Source organism: Lissotriton vulgaris, chromosome 3_1, assembly GCF_964263255.1.
Source record: "Lissotriton vulgaris chromosome 3_1, aLisVul1.2, whole genome shotgun sequence".
In the NCBI taxonomy this organism is placed as follows: Eukaryota; Metazoa; Chordata; class Amphibia; order Caudata; family Salamandridae; genus Lissotriton; species Lissotriton vulgaris.
In genome coordinates this window covers 40737448-40758403 of record NC_141689.1, presented here as the reverse complement: position 1 = coordinate 40758403, position 20956 = coordinate 40737448, and the positions used below count along the sequence as shown (strand labels likewise).

Here is a 20956-nt window from a genome sequence, read left to right as displayed (position 1 = left end):
GGAGGTGTTGTTTGTCCCTCTGCAATGTGAAGGGGAGATGCATGTTGACATTGTGTTGATATGTATGTTGGCGCATTGTTCTTGTTTACCTGCATACTGTATGACAATGTACATTGTGACTGTTTGAAAGGTGCTGGATTTTGATGTGGGACAGTGAACATTTGGACTACATGATGGATGTGAGGTTGTACGCATACATTTCCTTCTCACAGTTTCCTTCTCTGTTAGATGTGGTTAGCCTGTTTCAGTGCATGAGCGCAGCCAGTTGTGTCCTCTGTTCTGCAGTGTCGGGTCTGCGCATTGTACCACATTGTCGTCAATGTGGATGTGCTGTTCTTGCTATGTGTGTGTGCTGTAGTGTGCCACGGGGATCAGGGACATGATCTAGGGTAATTGTGGGTGTGCAGTGTGCTACACATCATTGTGCATGTGTGCCATTGTGCCCATCTCCCCCCAGCTCCTATAGTCCCTGGTCATTACTCACCCTGTTGATGTTGTGTCAGGTCCTCTCAAGCTGTGTCCGGACTCCCACCTCCTTGCACCGTCTCCACACTGATGACTGTGACCCCCATTTCCTCCTTCTCCTCCTGTGGTGCAGGACTCCCACCTCATGTCGCCTTTGCTGCCTTCCTTTTGGCAGCAGGTTTGTGCTTGGTTTGGCTTTTCACGTCATGCTAGCGCCTCGTGGCTTCCTCCATTGCCCTCCTCGATACTCCGACTGCATTCACGTTGGTCTAATTGTGTATCAGTTGATGGTAGTGTTCTGTCATCTCCGTGGTGCTGATCTGGTTTTCCTACGGATTGCAACCCGTCTTTCTCTCCCTCTTCTCCTTGGCCTCCCCTGACGCCGTTGTTCCTTGCTGGTGGTCTTTGGGGCTGGCTGCGTTCGCGTTGGCCCCTGCACTCGGCCCTGGTGCATCCATGGTGCTACACAGTTTCTTTTTCTCTCCCTTTTTTTTGTTTCTTATATTGTAAATTTTCCCATTTGACGCGTGGGAATTGCAGGCCTGTGGCTGTTTTTCGTGGATTTTTGTATCGCAATTGGCCTCATCGCAGCTTTTTTTGCGTTAGTGTTTCACATTTTTTCAGTGTCGCGTTGACTTTATCACGGACATTTGACGCGTTATCATGAGCCTATCGCATGGTACCACCGTGGTGAGAATACCACATTGACACAGAGTTATTTTCCTGCGATAGACTGCGATGTGAAGAGTTGTGTTAAGCTACTTTTGCGGAAGTTATCACACGTTCTTGAGAATATCCCCCTTAGTTCATTGTTCATGAAATTACAGTAAGTGAGATTCAGGTAGTGATGTTCACTCTCAGATAAAGTCCGAAACTGGCTTTGCAACAGTGAGGAATTGAGAAAACGTTACATTGCAGTCTTTAATCCAGTTTCTTCTGCGTATTATTACTCCTCAACAGCCTGTGAGGCAGAGAGCGGGGAATGGAGTTTTCAAGGCGTGTTCAGGCTTGAACCTTGGTAAACATCCACAAACTTGTGAGTTAGTTGCCGTTCACGATCTGTTCTCTGACCCTTTCCCACCCTGGACATGGAAGGAGGTTTACACTAGTCAAGGTCTGTAGTAAAGTCCTTTCCAAGGTGGGAAGCAGACAGATCATCAGACTTTGTGGGGGTGTATAGGAAAGGGGGTTCTCCACATGGAAATATTTTACTAACATAGAAAAAAATAAAATGAAAACATAACATGGTGAAAATGCCACTTTTAGACAGTTGTAAAAAAAACAAGATAATGAATGGAATGCACAAATTACTCTCAGCCACTGGCAAGTGCTCGGGCCGCATCCCAATCTATCATTTCTTGCCCACCATGCCTCCTCAGTTTGAATACAGTCTTCTGCAAATCAGTCTTGATCCTGCTCCTCAAAGGAGCAGTCAGCCCGAACTATCAGGCCAGGTCCTCCCTGAACCTTCTACTGCAACTACAGTAACACCTGTCTTTCAGGGGTACCTGACATAAAATATTTGGTGCAACTTATTACCTGGGGTTACACTGACAAACTCAAATAAACCCCTTCTCATCAGATGCTGCCTGGCGTCAAATGTGGCTCTTGTTACTTGTGAGTCTTGCTGCTTCTGGAGTCGAGAGAGAGACAGAGCTGCTCTCGGGCCAAGCCAAGTCACTTTGAACATCACCTGGGTGTCTTCTGCATAGTTGAGGAATTGGCTTCCGAATCCCATTAGAGATGGTGAAATGGTTGACTGTAGACATTCAAAAGCAAAAGTTAGAGCCAGGATCCCCTGGGATCTGCACAACTAAACCCTCACAAGATGTAGACTGGTCCAGGCAAACTTGAGTGCATATTCTATAAAGGAATGAACAGGACCTCTTTGTGGTGGGGTCCAGCTCCCTCGCCATGTCAAGCGTCCCAGATATGATCCATGGCGTTGAACACAGCGGGCAAATCCAACCAGGTCAACATTGTATACCATCATAGGTGCTAGGGTATGCTTGGTACGACTTGTTCGTAAATGTATGCCCCTATTACCTTTCATTCGTCATCATATCTCACACAGAATACAAGAGTTTGGGTGTCTGTGGAAAGGAAGATGGTCTGAGACAGCTGAGCCTGGCTCCCGCAGATGGTCTCTGGACAACTCAGAGGGATGGAGCAGTGAAGCTGCGCATGGAAGAGATGGGGCCGGCCTCGGAGCCCCCGGTCACCACACTCCAGATGTTTCAGGACGCAGTCCAGCGCTTCGGCGAACATCCAGCAATGGCGGTGAAGAGAGATGGCCGCTGGGAGACCACCACATACCTGCAGTACTACCAGCAGTGCAGGGCAGCAGCCAAGAGCTTCCTGAAGGTCAGTCCAAGGTCCAGCTTTCTTCTTTTGGCATGTGCATGGCTAAGTCAATGTGCTGTTGAAGGGGAACAGAGAGAGACGAGCTTGGTACATCAGATCACAAAAGCATAAACAGGGCTTTAATGATTGGTCTCTCCCGTTGAACTCATTGGCAAATATTACCAATCTAGTAGAGCGTGCATGCACAGATCTTAAGCAGTCATCACCCTGCTTGCTGCGGCTTGGTCCTGGCAAGAAATGGAGATCAATGACTCAGTTTCACTAATAATTATTGTCATACCATTTTAAACAACAGAATCTAAAAAAGAAATGAACCCACTTTCCTTTTCTTTATTGTTTCTCTATAGAACTTAAAGTTGTTTATTGTTTTTCAACATAACAAATCCTAAATTCAGTGGTAAAGTGAGTAATCTACTTCCAAGTCACACAATCACAGGTAGTGATTCGCTTGCATCAAATCCCTGAGGCGGATGCCGGGGAAGCTCTCCTCAATTTTTTTAAACTTGCCATTTTTAAAACTGTTTTTATCATTGTAAAATTGTACTTTCACTATACCTGTTGCCGCGATTTAAGCCGCACTGGTCCCTACGTGCCCTGCGCTTCTCTCTCATCGCATACCGCATTGTCCGCCTGCTGACAAAAGCCCCGGAACCACAGCCCACTGTGGATCCGTCAGGCTTCAGATGTAAGGTGAGGGGTCGCCATCTTGGATGAGGAGTGGGTCGGCAGACTAGTGCTCGCCCCTCCCGCCAATCCCCAGTACAAAAGCTGCGCTACTGCAGACGCGTGTCACCCGCTTTCATCGAATCCCTGAGGCGGAAGCCGGGGGAAGCTCTCCTCAATTTTTTAAACTTGCCATTTTTAAAACTGTTTTTATCATTGTAAAATTGTACTTTAACTATACATGCTGCCGCGATTTAAGCCGCACTGGTCCCTACGTGCCCTGCGCTTCTCTCTCACCGCATACCGCATTGTCCGCCTGCTGACAAAAGCCCCGGAACCACAGCCCACTGTGGATCCGTCAGGCTTCAGATGTAATCCGTTAGCAGAGTTCTTCTCTTCCAAAATTAACAATATTCTAAAATCACTCCCCACCCATAGCACTCTTTCAGACTCACCACCCCCTCCTACTCGCCCTGATGTCCCTCACCTTAATGCCTTCTCCCCGGTATCCACGGAGTTGTTTCTGGCCACTCTAAATTCTGTGAAAAGTGGAGCCCCATCAGATCCAGCTCCCATGAACAAGCTAAAACTGGTTGCCTCCACGGTGTCTCCCCCCCTTACCAAACTAATTCATGCGTCTCTCACCCATGGCGTTGTCCCCACCAACTGGAAAAAAGCAACAGTTTGCGCGCTACTTAAAAAACCTCACCTCGACCCCGCTGATCTGGCTAACTTCAGACCAATTTTACTCCTCCCGGGCATTAGTAAGGTGGCTGAAAAGATCATAAATCATCTACTCTCCACCGTCCATGAATCCAACAACCTTCTCCGTCATTCCCAGACAGCGTTCAGACCAGGACAGGGCACGGACACCGCACTCCTGGCCGTGATCGAAGAAGCAAGAACCATCCTTGATGCTGGAGGATCAGTGGCAGTGATCCTCCTGGACCCGAGCGCTGCTTTCGACACGGTGGATCATTCACGCCATCCTTATCCACCGTCTTAAGATGGCAGGAATTTCTGGTACTGCCCTGACCTGGCTCAAGTCCTTTTTAGAATACAGGACCTTCGAGGTGGCCGACGGTTCTGTCAACTCCATAGTTTTCCCACTTCAGTCTGGGGTCCCCAAGGCTCCTCCTTGAGCCCCACACTTTTTAACGTATACATGTCCCCCCATAGATGACACCTTTTGGCATAAAGGTAGTCATGTACGCTGACGACCCCCAACTGGTCGTCTCCATAAACCAGTCGACCAAATGCCTGGATAACCTGGTCACTTGCCTCCAGAACATATCAAAATAGATGTGCGACTCTCGCCTTAAAGTTAACGGAGAGAAGTCAGAGATCCTTCTACTTGGCGACCCACGCAAACTCCCCCCCTCTCTCTCATGGCCACCCTGTTTGGGGACTCCCCCCTCCCCTAAAAGGGAAATTAAGAGCCTTGGACTCTGGATGGACCAAGACCTCAACTTTAAAGTCCAAGCAAGAAAAAACGCTGGTACATGCTTCGGCCTTATATGGACAGCACAGAAAATCCTCCCCCTAATTCCCTTCCAGTCCAGAAAACTGCTAATGCAGGGCCTAATTATCTCAAGACTGGACTACGGAAATGCCGTGTACCTAGGTGTCCCAATATCGGTCAAAAACAGACTACAATGTGCCTAGAATGCCGCCGCAAGGCTCCTCACCGGGACAAAGCCCAGAAGCTCTGCCAAACCTGCCCTCAAATCATTCCACTGGCTCCCAATTCAAGAAAGGATTACCTTTAAAACCCTCTGCATCTCACACAAAACACTCCATGGCAGAGGCCCCCCCATTCTGAGACCTCTCATCAAACCCCATAAATCCAATAGACAGTTGAGATCAGACACCCTCTCCCTGGCTAGTGTCCCCAGAATAAGAAAAGCACATTCAGGGGGACGCCTCTATTCATATAATGCCCCCAAGCTATGGAATGCCCTTCCGCTCCCCATCCGAAGAGAAACCAACCTACTGGTCTTCCGTAGGCTACTGAAAACCTGGCTTTTCCCATAAACTACCCCTTCTCTGGTTCAAGTAGGCCGAGTATCAGCGCTGGGACGCCCTTGGGTAGCGACGCGCTTCACAAATCTGAATAAAACCAAATCAAATCAAAATCAGTGAAGAACTGAAATATTGGCTACTACGGTTCCCTTTGTTGTCACATGAAAGGGTTGGAGAAACAGGTCACTGTCCAATGAACTGACTCTGTGCTCCAAGCCCCCGGTCACCCTTGAACCGTGCCTGATGAGTTAAACTAGGGCCTGTAGCTAGTGATAGTTACTGAGGATCGACTTGACTACTAACTAGGGGTGGGTAGCACACTAGTTGTGATCTTATCCGCCTCTCATCTTCATGCATTCAGGCTGGAGACTGCAAACGGTCTGGGTAACTGGATAAATGTGGGCTGGGTATATGGGACTAGGAAACAGCATCAACATGCGTTGACAAAACCAATAGGTCTGGCTTTAATGTGCTAATGCAGAAATCTCAGGCCATCACACCTGCAGTTTTCATGGAGAGCGCATTAAAGCCAAACCTGTAAGTACTGTTGATGCTTGTGATAACATGATGCTGGTGAGACAGCTAGCGCTGTTTTCAGAACAGACCACTTGGTATGAGCATTCATAGATTTTCAATGTATAGGGGTTTCAGATGTTCTGTAGACTGCATCTGTACATTATTGAAAGTGAAGATATATATTCATTGTACTCACTGTTGAAAGATTAAACTTACAAAGGTCCATCGCTAGGAGATTTAAGTAGGCGCTATATTAGTGACTCTGTTGCTGCTATGAGTGTACTCTATTCTTGTGGGCTGGCTTGATAAAACAGAGAAAGATGTAGTGTTGCTCTCCACCCCTGCCTTTCTGAGGCCTTCATCTGAGAATAAAAACAGACAGCTTCTACTTTACAGAGAACATGAGCCCATGCCCGGGCACTGATTATGGTATGTTATGTGTATCTCTAACTCACACTATCACACGTGCGGGTACCCTAGCGCTGATCAGGTGTGTGTGACGAGCCCTGCCTATGGGAGGTTGGTTAACTTGAAAGCCATGTTGTTGATGCTCCTCATTACTGCTGTTTCAATGGGGTGCATTGTAGGGCGCCTGTTGGGGTAGAAATTACTCTTCTAGGATACAGATCACTCATACTAGGTGCAGAATACTCATGCAGGTGTACAGGTGACTCCTGCTGGGGTATACATTACTCTTGTCCTGATACAGATTACTCATGCTAGGTACAGATTACTGATTCTGGGGTACAGATTGCTCCTGCTGGTGTAGAGGATACTTCTGCTGGGATAGAGATTACTCGGCAGGGTAACAGATTACCCCTGATGGGATACACAGTATTCCTGCTCAGGTACAGGTTACTGTGCTAGGGGTACAGGCTGTATGATGCTGACCTCCAGCAGAGAGCCTAACCTCCTTAGGGCAGCTGGTGCTGCATTTATGAGAGTAGGAAACAAAGTATTTCATCCTTCTGAGGTTGATAAAATGAGTATTATTGAGTTGGGTAAGAACAAACATCTGTTATTCAGCTCCAAGAGGCCCTTTTGGGTATACATGAGTCTGCAGCAGACTCATCCTCTACCTCCCCAAACGGACCCACATCATCTCCCACCTTAGAAGCCTCTACTCACTCACCATCCAGAAGAGATGCCAGTTCAAGATCCGCACAAGCACCTACAAAGCTCTACATGATCATGGACTATCCTACATCAACCATCGGCTTAATTTCCATACTCCTGCAAGACACCTTCACTCCTCCTTACTCGCCTTCTCACACACACTCCGCATCAGCCGCAGCGTCGGCCGCCCCTTCTCTTACCTCGCTGCCAAAACCTGGAATGTCCTGCCCCTCCACCTCCGAACAGCACCCTCGCTGGCGGACTTTAGAAAGAATCTCACAACCTGACTTTCGACAAGTAAGAAATAGAACCCACAAAGCCCAGACACCCTTAGGGGTGACAGTGCAGCCTATATAAATGCTGATGGAATGATTGATTGACATGTTATGTTACCCTCCCAAATGTAACAATATCTTACCCAGGCATCCTTGCTTCCAGCAGTTCCCATAACATCGGAGGATGCAGAGACCATCTCTCCCCCTTTGCCAGACCATCTCTCTTCCTCTTCTTTCACACACAGTCTCACCTGCTGCCAATTTCTCTACCGCTGACATGCATTCCCACCCATTTCATAATGAAGGCTCAAATATCCCAGTCTCCGAGGCTGGTCCTTCTGCTGCCGCGCCATCTTTAAAACCAATGAGTACCCCATCAATCCGTGCTCTTGGCTCCTATCACCCCTCACTGAAGCATGTGCTTTCTGACCTCCACCAGCCTAGCCTCTTAAACGGATCACTGAAATAATATTGAGGGACAAAATATCGACTTGCAAAAATATCGTGGACAAAATATCGACAGTCAAAATATCGAGTTTGTATCTACAAACAGGTAAGTACAAAAATATCGAGTACAAAATATCGTTTACAATAATGTAGTTATAAAAAATATCGACTTTGTTAAAAACAGTGTTTAATTAAATTAATATTAAAATTTAATTACTAAAATATACTTAAAAATACTTAAATTAAATTACAATAATTAAATAATAAATGAAATTTATAAAAATAATTTTTTACAATCATATTTGTAAAAACATATATATATAATAACATACTAAAATTAAATAAGATACTATTATATTACCGTACAATACCAGAAGGGTAAAAAATACTATTCCCACTCCAAAGAGTATCGACGGTCACATTATCGACTTGCAAAAATATCGTTTAAAAACTGAAAACTGACCCTGAACCCTAAAAATACCCCTTTACCCAAAAACCCAAAACTGACCCTGAACCCTAAAAATACCCCTTTACCCAAAAACCCAAAACTGACCCTGAACCCTAAAAATACCCCTTTACCCTAAAACTGAAAACTGACCCTGAACCCTAAAAATGCCCCTTTACCCAAAAACTGAAAACTGACCCTGAACCCTAAAAATACCCCTTTACCCAAAAACTGAAAACTGACCCTGAACCCTAAAAATACCCCTTTACCCTAAAACTGAAAACTGACCCTGAACCCTAAAAATGCCCCTTTACCCAAAAACTGAAAACTGACCCTGAACCCTAAAAATGCCCCTTTACCCAAAAACTGAAAACTGACCCTGAACCCTAAAAATACCCCTTTACCCAAAAACTGAAAACTGACCCTGAACCGTAAAAATGCCCCTTTACCCAAAAACTGAAAACTGACCCTGAACCCTAAAAATACCCATTTACCCTAAAACTGAAAACTGACCCAAAACCCTAAAAATGCCCCTTTACCCAAAAACTGAAAACTGACCCTGAACCCTAAAAATACTCCTTTACCCAAAATTTATCAATATTATTTAATTACCAATTAATTATTAATTAACAATAACAATAAAGTAAATATATTAGCACATTAGCTGTAATTATTTTAATAATTAATATTATTTTTTCCCAATTAATTACTTAACAATAACACAAAATTATATATATTAAAAATTTACTCTAATTAATGTAATTAACTAATTACAATTAATTAATTACCAATTAATTACTAATACAAAATATGTACCAAATTATATAAATCAATTAACTAATTAATATTAATTAATTATCAATTAATTATTAATTAAAAATATTTACAAACATATATTAATTAATTAATTATTATTAAATTACTTCCCACCCTATTCCCCTATAAACCCACAACCCGCTACAGAATTACATTACGCAATTATTATGAAAACAAAATTCATTTAATAAAATATTTTATAACATTAATACACACTTTTCACACATATTATTACATAAAAATACACTATAAAATATTATATAATATTAAAAATTCGATATTTTTGCTATCTATATTTTATACAGTCGATATTACTTCACTTACCTGTAAAACGATATTTTTGTAGTCGATATTATGTCCAGTCGATATTTTGTCCAGTCTATATTTAAAACTCGATATTATGTCCAGTCGATATTTTGGAGTCGATATTTTGTCTGTGCACCCTCTTAAACAACGTTGTCCTGAAGCACTCTTGACTCCTTCTGTGCATGCAGAAGGAATGTTCCCTAAACTCTCTTCCTTTCAACCTACAAAATGTTAGTTCTTTCCTCACTTCTGCAATCACCTCCCCTCCTTGTACCCTCCTAGTACCCTGCAGAAAGAAACCCTCACCTACTCTTTGTCTGTTTCTGCTGAAGCTTCTTACCACACCCAGGAGCAGGGTTGATTGTTTTCCAGTGTGTACAGCCACACTGGTATCCCTTGTTGTTTTTAGCAGTCTTGTTCTTCCTTATTCACAAACTCACTAATTTCTCACAAAAACCCCAAGCATTGTCCTAAAAAACTGCTCCCTGCCAGCTTCCCGGAAACTCTTCTTCACTATTCCCAGTACATATCATTCCATATCCGCTTTCCACTGCACACTCCCATGTGCATCTCTAGGTCCACACTCTGCACCTCCAGGCAGAACTTCAAACCACTCTGCTTTGTAATTACCTACGGCTGAGCCAGAGAACTGCTTTTGTCACAGAGATCCTTTTGTAACTGGGCAGTTCTTAAATTACAACCTTAATCTAGGTGAGAAAGGTATGTTTTTTCCCATTCTTTTATTATCATAATGTTGCTAAAAAGGGTTTGTTTGGGTAGAAAAACATTTTTATTAGTAAGGTCAACTGTAACCACTGTGTTACGTTCTGCATCCTAAATGTATGCCTCTCCAGAGAAAGCACTCTTAAAAAATGCCTTCCAGTATGGAAGACTTGAATCTGACACCTTGTAGTCCCCTTTGTCATATGTAAAAAGTTTTTTACACGGATTTACATGCGTTTGATTTATTGTCTCTGTAAAGTGCTCCAACATCCCTCACTGATATGAGAGGTGCTTTAAAACAAATAAAATACACGTGAGAGTGGGGCTATGGAGAGATGAAAGGCACTGTCGGAGGGTGATAGTGAGCGAATCATTGAAGAGCCACAACAAAGATTGTTGTATCCAGGTGCACAGTAAGGCCATCATTTACTATGCTTTAAAAGCTAATACACTTGAATATGTGATGAAACTGCTGTAGAATGTACCATTTTTACCCACATTTTGGGGGGCCAAGAACCCTAACAAACGCTCCTTGTAGTGGCCAGGCTCACTCACTGCACTCACTATGCACCGTGCCAGGGCTGCTTTTGCTTCCCAGTCCGGCCCTGGTTCATCTCACACACCTTTGTTTGCCACCTTTCAAGAAATAGCTATGCTATTAGTAGTGTCCTGATCGACACGTAGTGAGACAGCCACTCCTTGGGGGTTGTACATGCACCCCCCTCACATCTTTCCATCACAGGCGTTTCTGGTCAGGGGCCCTGGTAATAAAAAGTCCTGGGAGCACGAGCCAAAATATCTGGAGCTGACGAACATGAAGGCAATGCAAGTAAGATGAGTATCTGGTTATGGACTTTCCCGGTTGTTGGGTAGTTACCATATGTCCTTTGCTCACCACAACTCTTATCAATTCAGGATCAAACGGTCTTGCGCATCTACTATTGTCTGACAAGAACTCGTTATCCTTCCTCAAAGACCATATCTCAAGTCCCTCGCGCTTGTCGGCATAAGCTTTCATTTTGAATTTGTGAGAGGTGTCAGTGACATGAATCTCTTCAGGGTCTATTGATCGACTGGTGGTCCATTGCAGTATCTTTGTTCAAAGAGCTCTCCTAAACAGCTCGGTCGCCGGACTTTCTCCTGTCGTGGAAACAGTAGGCATGGGGGGCTGGTCGTAAAGCTGACTTGAGGTCGAGGTCGATTTCTTCCAGTGCAGCATGCCGAACAACTCCTTTTCAGCAAACTCATAAATTTTTCAACAACGCCATTTCCCTGTGCCCAGATAGAAGCACTTTTCTGATGTTTGATGTTCAAACAATTTGGAAAGTCCTTGAACTCTCTGCTATTGAAAGGTGGCCCATTGTTAGATTTGAGAATAGAGTGAACACCCCATTTTGCAAAAATGTCATCCAGCCTCTTGATGGCTTTGTCATGTGTGGTTGATAAGTCCTCCACTAGAGGAAAACGTGAGTAGTCACCAACAAAAACCATGGGATGATGTCCATTATTGAGGGCTACGAAGAAGTCAACAACAATTCGCAACCAGGCATTTTTAAGAAGATTGGAACATCTTCAGTGGGCACTGAGTCATTTTAGGAGATAAAACAGTTGCACCGGCGTAGGGGTTCCCCCATAATGGCACTTTTATGGATTCTAAACCGACGGGCGCCCACCCCGCTTTCTTGTCCTATTGAGTGGGAGCATACTCCGCTTTATGCTGATTTCTGATGGCAGGTGCCTACCCCGCATGGCGCTGGGTTGGCGGGTGCCCACCTCGTATGTGGTTTTATTCGATTATGGCGGGTGCCCACCCCACGCACTACCGAGAAAATCACTGCTGCAGGCCTGAGCAGGAAGTCAGGCAGCATGATGCCTGACGTGCGGCGGGGCTTCTGCCTCCCCGAGGGAAGCCCCGCGCCCACGTAATCGCCGGAAGGAAGGAGACGCACTGTGGCGGTTCGCGAAGCTCCTGTGGTGAAGGGAGAGCCCCACGTGTTGCCGCGCTGGCCAGAAGAGCTTGCAGTCCATGGTGATGGAGGCGGAGGGTGCCAGAGGCAAATTGTCGGTGCCTGCCCTCACCGCAAGAGAGAAAGCTTCACACGTCTGGCCAGAGGAAGCCTCCCCAGAGAGGAGCAGAGCCCTGAGCAGCCCCGGTGAGTGGGGCTTTACTTATTTATTGTGGGTGCCTCGTTCCCTCTTGCTAGAGGGAGCACTAAGAGTGCTCGGTGAGTGGAGCCTGGTGGGGAGTGGGGTGTGTGTCGAGGCATGCTAATGGTGCCTGCCCCCAGAGCTATTCCTCCAAGACAGAGAGGTGCCAGTGCCTATTTTCCATGAGCGGGCCCGCCATTGCTGGCCGTTCCAACGTTAGGGGAAAATTGAGGTGCCCGGGCCCTTTCACTTTGGTTATCTCAGCTGCCCCGCTTGTAGAGGGCAGCTGCAATGATGGGGTAATTTCATTTAAGAAGCCCAGTGGGGCTGAACGGGCAGAGAGGTGCCAGCGGCCCCTTTACCTGATTCCCAGCTGCGCTGCACCAACGCTGGCAGCTACAGCGAGATGGGCATATGTGTTAGAGTCCTAGTGGGGACCCCAGAGGGCCTAGTGAGTGCTAGGCCTTCTTTGCATCACAGCAGCACCACAAGTAGTATCAGCTCCAACGTTTAGGCCACAGTTCTTTGGGGGCATTTTAAAGGAGATAGGAGTGAGCACTCCTTTGCCCCAGCACAATGGCGCACTTTGGATTCCTCTGCATTGGCAGCAGCCCTGACATTTTGGACATAGGGCATTTGGGCCCCATTGAGAAGGCCAGTTGACCAGGGGGACTGTTAGGTTTGTAGGGCGCCAGGCCCTAATATGATTTATATGGTGCTAGGAAATGTGATTCATGTACTATGATTTACGCACCCTGTTTTATGCCTCTAACTGGTTTATATATGATGGTATTTGCATGCTGTGGTTTATGCTAGTAAGATTATTCTCTACCATGAGTTATTCCCTAATCTAAGAGTTCTGTTTATGTGCTACTGCATAATGAAGTTATGCTGGTGAGGTTATTGTCTAATGCGTTTAGACTTAGGAGATGATTGCACAATGTGTTTATGCTATTGAGGTTGGCGCAGAATGTACTTCACGCCTAAATGTGATATTGTGCATACTATGGTTTATGTTACAGGATGATGCTGAGTTTGCCAGTGAGTACTGGTTGTGTTCTACATTTATGATATGTCCTACATTTACTACGTTCACTTTGTGATGGTTCTGACAGTGGTCCAGTTGGCCCTGTCAGGTGTATATAATCCCTTGTAGATATGACATAGTTCCAAAACAAAAGGGGAAGCATAGAGGTGCTGATAGAATCACCCTCCTAGCAGTATCATATAAACAATGAGATTCTATCAATGTGAAATGGTGATCATTTTTTGTCGAAGGGAACTAGAGATATCGGCTGTAGCAATTTGTTTACTAACCAAAGAACCCTGTCTCAACCTCTGAATGAAAGTGTAGAAAGACTTCCGTTTCTCAGCCCGACTGTGCCGAAAAGCGGCAGCCATTTTAGGTCAGCGCACTAGTTTCCGTGCTGCCGTCAACACACGCTGATGACAATGCGAAATTGAATGGGCTTTTTAACGATGCAGCATGCAAGTGACTGACAGTCTTCGGAGCAGCACGGGGGTAGGAATAAGGAAACGTTCTTGTGCCGGTGATGTAAGTAAGAGACTCCGACCTCGAGTCTTTAATAAATGGGTCACAGGGGCAACTAATATTACGGATTTAAGCCGTAAATGATAAACGGGTGCGGTTTTATTTTTGCAATCGACCGCGCTGAGCACCCTTCGCCTGCAAGCTCATGGGGCATTGAACACTCATGAAAAGAGTACGTATAATGCCATTACAATGGTCATAGTCAATATAACCATTGTTTTTAAACGTGAATAAGGGTTTCCTATACTTCTCCCATTTAGGTTGTTTGTTTGATTGTGTTGAGTCACAATTGTATGTGTGATGAGACAAACGTGAACCCCCACAGAACGAGGGTTCTACAGAATATGTTTGGTGAAATTAACCAGTTATTAGAGGTGTATTGAATCTGCCTATTTTATCATAAAAGGCATAACAATCGCTTTAACAGCACAAGGCGATTTTCTACCATTGTGTTCCATGACCACAAAAACATTTTGTGCCATTACTCACTTTGATGTGAAACACACACATTTATGTTGTTTTCTCCCTCTCTCTTTTTCTCCTTTTCCTTTACAGAGACCGCAATAGGTCAATATTTTTGGTATTCATTGCAAATTACCATGCTTCACGGGGGCCAGCTCATACCCTGAAGCTCAAACAGTCAGCCTATTTTTGCTGCCTTGTTTGTAGGACAGTAGGCATACCTCTGTAGAACTGAGCTATCTGTAGTAGGGATCACTATATGGTCCTGATGAGTAAGCAGTAGGGGACTGCTTACGAAACATTTCGACTTGGTAGCAAGCTATTGCTCTACCTCACAATCCCCTTCTTAATGTTCCCAGCTAGAGAAGTGAATAAAATGTATTTTTTCTACTAAGCCAGGGAATTTTTAACTTTTTGTATTTTTGCACTCACTTGTTAGGTCCCTACACTTCACTGACACCCCTACACCTACACATAGCCTCTGTCACAACTTAAGTGCTCCCGCGTAGTCCGTTTGGTCGTAGCACGCCCCGCCCCGTTATAGGGACGGGAAGACCCCTATGATGAAGCATGACACTAAAGGACTTTTTAGTGTGTGAGGGGTATTTTAAAAAGCACATAGTGCTCTTGTCTTTCTAGACCTAAGAGAGAGCCTAGTATCTCACTAGACCTGAAAAATAAAAACACCTAAAAATTATCACCATTTCACATTGATAGAATCTCATTGTTTATATGATATGACATAGTGCCAGGTGGCACAATCTATATTACCTTATTACTATTAGACTCCGGCTAGCATGGGCCAAAATGTATCTCCGAGCATCAGGCTATCTACTGTGTTGGGCAAGGATCACACCCAACCCCATACAACTTGCATCTACTAAAATTTCTGTATGCAGTTTTGTATCAAAGTAAGTCACTTCAGATTTATTTTGAATTGCAGGGATTTATTTGATTGAAACTGTATTCATATTCAGATGAGCATTCAAACGGAACATCTCTCTTTGTTAGGTCTTGTAGAAGGGCACTCACAATAGCACAATCATGAATGTACCCACAGCAGTAGCTGGCCATGCCTAAGAAAGATCGCAGGGGTTTTAATGATCGTCTCAAGGCGAGGCATTTGCTTGCATACCAGCAGAGACAGAAGATAGACAAATGCATACTGCAGGAGCTCTACCTCACCACAGACACGCAAAAGTGTCTAAAGGCGGGGTGGATGGGCGATAGACACACAGCGTACTACTCGTACTATGTGTGAGGAGTTGCTATACTGATCCGTAAGGTGCTACGATGGTCTACACACACAGAGTACTATGTGATCCTCAGGGTCGGTATGTATTTCTTTCTGGCATGCTACAGGACCACCCAATCAAACTTTTATCTGTTTACTGTCCTAATGTAGACAAGAGGGATTCTACGCTGAGGTGTGGCGACTGGCTGGTATGCTAAGCCCTCAGGCGCTTCTGTAGGGAGGGGACTATAATGTAGTGCTGGATCCGGTGTCCGATCCATCCAGCAAAACTAGACAGCCATACCCGAAAGCAGTAGTGCAACTACACCTACTGATTGGTGACACTGCACTTCTTGACAACTGGTGTGCAAGGAACAGGCACACTATTTAACTCACCTATAGAGCACCTACAAACATCACTTGGTCTCTAATTCATTTTGGTTGGCCACTCAGGATATTAATGTTTGGCCCACCAAAGTTGCTCATCTTCTGACAACGCTATCGGATCATGCATTCAATACTGTCTCCTACCGCACCCTGTGCATAAGATTCCATGACGGCAGCATCCGTGACAAAGCCCTGGTATGGACCCACTCATTCCTCACCGAGCTGAACATAGAGAGTCAGACTACCACTGTTCCACTCTGAACCCACAGAGACCATCTGTGGAGTGCCGTGGGGCTCCTCCCTGAGCACCACTCTCCTTAAGATCTACATGACCCCACTTGCAGCCATCATCAGGAACCACGCACTAAACATCATCTAATGTTCTGACAACACCCAGCTGATTCTCTCCCTCACCTACAAACCCACAGTCACCAAGAACAACTTCCAGGATGGGATGAATGCTGTCAACACCTGAATGGAGGCCAGCTGCCTCAAGCTCAACTCAGAGAAGGCCAAAGCCCTCGTCATGAGCTCCACCCCATCCGCTGGGATGACTGAAGGTTGCCCACAGCACTTGGCATCACACCTACAGGCCACGAATGAAACCTCAGTTCCATCCTGGATTCCTTGTTAATCATGAGCCGCCAAATCAAGGCCATCTCATCATCCCACTGCTACATAGTACACTGGCTCCGAAGAGTCTTCAAGGGGATCCACACCGAGTCCAAAACGAAAGAATCACCTTCAAGCTCCTCACACGCGCCTACAAAGCCCTACAAAAAACAGGACCTTTGTACCTTAACCATCGCCTTGCTTTCCATGCACCCACCAGAGACCTCAACTCTGCCCAACTGACTTGCTACAATTCCACGTATCCGCAAGACCAGGCCCAGAGAAAGATCCTTCTTCTACCATGCAGCAAAGACATGGAACACCCTCCCTTTCCACCTGAGGGAATCACCGTCACTGCCTCAATTCAGGAAAGACCACAGGACCTGGCTCTTCGGCTGAACAACAGTGCCTTGGACGGACCAGCAGTTCTTTCCCTCCCCAGCGCCTTGAGACCCATACAGGTGAGTAGCAGCACTTTACAAGCCACCTGATTGATTGAATAACTGATCTCGACTCCTACTGTGACTCCCTGCAGCTGCAGTGGCTCAAGGCTAGACATAGGGGCTTCTTAGACAAACTCTCCTCTGCAATGACTACGGAGAAAACACCAGGCCTCGATGGGCTCACTGCTGCCTTTTATAAAGAACATATGTGCACCTTAGCCTTGCACCTCCCTGCCATGTATGAGGAGTCCCTTACTGCTGGCGTTCTTCCTCCCACCCTGCGGGAAGCCTTGATAGTGACAATACTTAAACCTAATGAAGATCCTCAGTGGTGTGAGTCATATCAATCCTTATCGATGATTAACATAGATAACAAAATCCTTGCCAAATTGATTGCATCTTGACTTCTCCCGCTACTGCTGTCCATTGTTCGACCAGACCAGTCAGGGTTTGTTCCGAGTAGGTCCACGGCCCAAGAAAGGAGCACCTTCTTTGCTTTACTCCACATGATTAGCCCTGACTGCTGTGATACAGCATTTTTTAAGATGCCACTAAGGCGTTTGATTCACTAGAATGGCCTTATCTCTTTGCTCTGCCTATCCTGTTTTCTATCACCATGGAGCCGCTTGCGGCCCGAGTGCAATATCATCATGCAGACCGTGGTCTGGGATTCACTCCAAGTAGAATCACTGTATGTATGAATACTGACGACATCCCTTTGTATGCACGGGAGCTGAGAGTCAATCTAGATCTCCTGATCCAGGAGTTCACCAGATTCAGCTGTATTTCTGAGATCACAATAAACTGGACCAAATCAGCTGTGTTCCCTCTGATGGAAGTGACGGCAAGCTCATCTGAGAGTTCCTAATGACTTGGTCATGGGACAGGTGTCGTATCCTGGGGTTTGTATTAGCAGGGACCTCGACGAGTTGTGGCAAGCTAACTATAAATGTCTAATGATATGGTTTGATGAGCGACTAGAGGGCTGGAGGAGGCTTCCACTCTCAATGACTGGGAGGTTGGCCATCGTGAAGATGGTGATCCTAAATTCCAGTGTCTGTTCGTCAATCTGCCTCTCTCCACTTATGGTCCACTTCCGACGCCAGCTCCATTTGCGCCTGGAATCGCTGGCATGGGCACGGGGGCCAACCCCATATCTCATAGGAAGTATTGACACTTCTGTTCGAGCAGGGAAGACTTGAGGCCCCGGACATGGACCCGTATTATCATAGTGCTCAGGCTCAGATCATGGGGCACACCGCATCGTAGCACCCTGCCCTGTGCAGTTGATGCTTTATTTGATCCCCAGATGTCCGCGTGCCCAGGTGGACACGGTCGCTTGTACCTCATCGGTGTGGAATGAGATCTGGAGGAGGGCCCACCTGGGTTGCCTATTGGCTCCCTCGATGCTGATCATTTGTCACCCTTCCATCCTAATCACCAGCCACTCTGGTATCCGTAACTGAGTGCAACACCTGCGTAGGACTTCCATTGGCACTTTATAGCCGGACTGAACTTTTATTTCACCACAACAGTCCCTATCAGGGTCATCAATATACAATTCGAGCAGCTCCTTCCTGGAGGCCCCACCCACGCTAACGGTTCTTGAGGGGATTCTTACAAATCCCTCTCCACGTAGACTAATCCCGAGGCGTTACATGGCGCCTGTGCGAGTTTCCAGCAGTAGGAAGGCATGGGCCTACGACCTGGAGTCGCCCCCTACTGACGGGCAGTGGAAATGCCGTTGGTGCCAATCCTGGCGCCTAATACACTTTAAACCCATGGGTAGACTCTACCACTCCCCTGGCACCAAGAAAAGAACGGGCTTCATTGCCGATGCGCGCTGTGTTTGCTTTTACACCTGGCATGGACCTGTAAAGGCTCGTGGGACTTCTAGGGGAACTCTTTTGATTCCCTGTTGGTGATGACTGAGCCCCCTCTGGAGGGTGCAGCTGGGTGCCGTGAAAGACGTCCCCCAAGACATGCGCAAACTGAGCTCTCCTTTTGGCCGAGAGGCATGTGGTGATTTATTGGGGCGACGCCTGACCCCGCAGAGCAGGAGTGGATGCCGGTAAGGTCCCGGCCAAAGGTATATGGACGCCACACCAGTAGAATTGTACCTCAGGGCCCCCACTGAGGCATAGAGCACTACAGCTGGCGATGACATACAGGGCTCGAGTCGGGGTACCACGCGGGTGGACGGCGTCCCCCCACTTATTTTACCGAAAGTTCGATAACTATAAACTGCAACTGAGTGGAAGCCATCTTTTGTGATGTCACTTCCTGTTGTGACATCAGCGTCCCCCCACTTCTTTTTTTAGGACTTGTGCCCTGATGACATAGCTTGACAGTGAGGCCCCGGGTGGAGCTCTCTCCGACTGAGTGGCGCAGTGAGTGATGGTGGGTTTGACAGCACTCTGGTGCCCGAATATGTGTGTGGGTGCAATGGAAGCAGCGACACAACCTCATACCCTCCAGAGTGCTCTCCGTCTCCCGTTTCTCTGCTTATTTTCTCCTTTATGGTGCAGCAGAGAGCCCAGTTTGATTTTCCTCTTTCCTTATTGTTCCCTGTTATGTACTTGTAATCTGGCGTCAAAGCAGTACAAGCTGACGGACAATGTGATTGTTCTAAGGCAATGATTGATCTTATGCAAGATGATTTAATGCTTGTCATCTGACTTACTTGAAAACTCAATAAACAGAACTTTAAAAGAAAAAAAACATCTGTCAGGCAACACCATAAAGCCAATGAGGGACTGTTGGAAAATGACCTTCTTTAAAGTGTCACCCCAAACCTTTTGCCTTCCTCCCCCTCTTTTTGCTGAATTATCTTTGTTGGATTTAGGACTCTGAGCACTTTACCACTGCTAAGCAGTGCAAAGTGCATATGCTTCTCCCCTAAACATGGTGATATTGGTGTATACTCAATTGACATATTTAGTTTCCTCGTAAGTCCCTTGTAAAGTGGCATACAATATACTCAGAGCCTGGGACCTAAATACTTCAAGTGGGACTGCAGCACTGATCGTGCCATCCACAAAAGTAGCCTTTTCAAACCTGCCTTCCATTGCAGGGCCTGTGACTCCAGTCTACTGCCACTTCCACGTGTTATTTAAAACCCCCTGCCAAGCCTTACACTCCCTTTACATTACACCTAAGTCAACCCTAAGGTAGGCCCTTGGTAGCTCTATGGTCAGGGTGCTGTGTAAATAAAAGGTAGGATATGTACTTTTGACAAACATCTAAATTCATTTTTCACTATTGTGATGCTTACTCCTCTCATGGGCTAACATTGGGAATTCTTTAAAAAGCTTTTAAGCTGTAACCCCTGATTAAAAATGAGTAGCTGCATCATGTTTCATATCTATGGAATGGTAATAATAAAACTGCTCTACTGGGAAAGTTGGATTTAACATTACTGTTTTAGAGATGCCACTTTTAGAATGTGGATATTTCTATGCTCTTACTGCTCTGGGTGCCTTGCAGCCTGTCTCCAATACACACCTGGGTGGGTGACGGCTACACATTGTGTATTCCCTCTACAAAGCCACAAACATAGGAAGGGTGGTTGTGTCTGAGTACTCATCTGCATTCTGATACCTCTTCCTGGACAGGAAGAGAGGCGGGGGGAGGGGGGTGGTGGCACTTACACCTGTATAGGCAGGGTCCTGTTTCCCATCAAAATGGCTGATTTTTAGCACCTTTCTTTACATTATTAGTTTGTGCAATTTTTAAACATTCTTTTTGGCACATATCAGAGCAAAAACGACCTGTTTTATTCTGACACACTGACAAACAACACAGAAACAGCAAAAATGTATTTTGATAGATTTATAGTGATATGTGTCTTACTTTCTCTCAGTGAATGTTTCTAGGTCTTATCTAGACTGTGTGCAGAAAGCTGGCTCTGTGTATACCATACCAAATAAGGTATAGTGGGGCATATTATCAAGGAGGTTT

General features: G+C 45.8%; 1 protein-coding gene across 1 annotated transcript in view; it reads left to right on the top strand.

The window, feature by feature from the left end:
• Positions 1 to 20956, top strand: part of LOC147725892 (long-chain-fatty-acid--CoA ligase ACSBG2-like) — a 144527-nt gene that overhangs the window by 5335 nt on the left and 118236 nt on the right. Inside the window, exon 2 of the mRNA XM_086963383.1 lies at positions 2540 to 2829. Within this exon, the coding sequence (XP_086819509.1) occupies positions 2540 to 2829 (290 nt within the window). The remainder of the gene's footprint in view (positions 1 to 2539; positions 2830 to 20956) is intronic.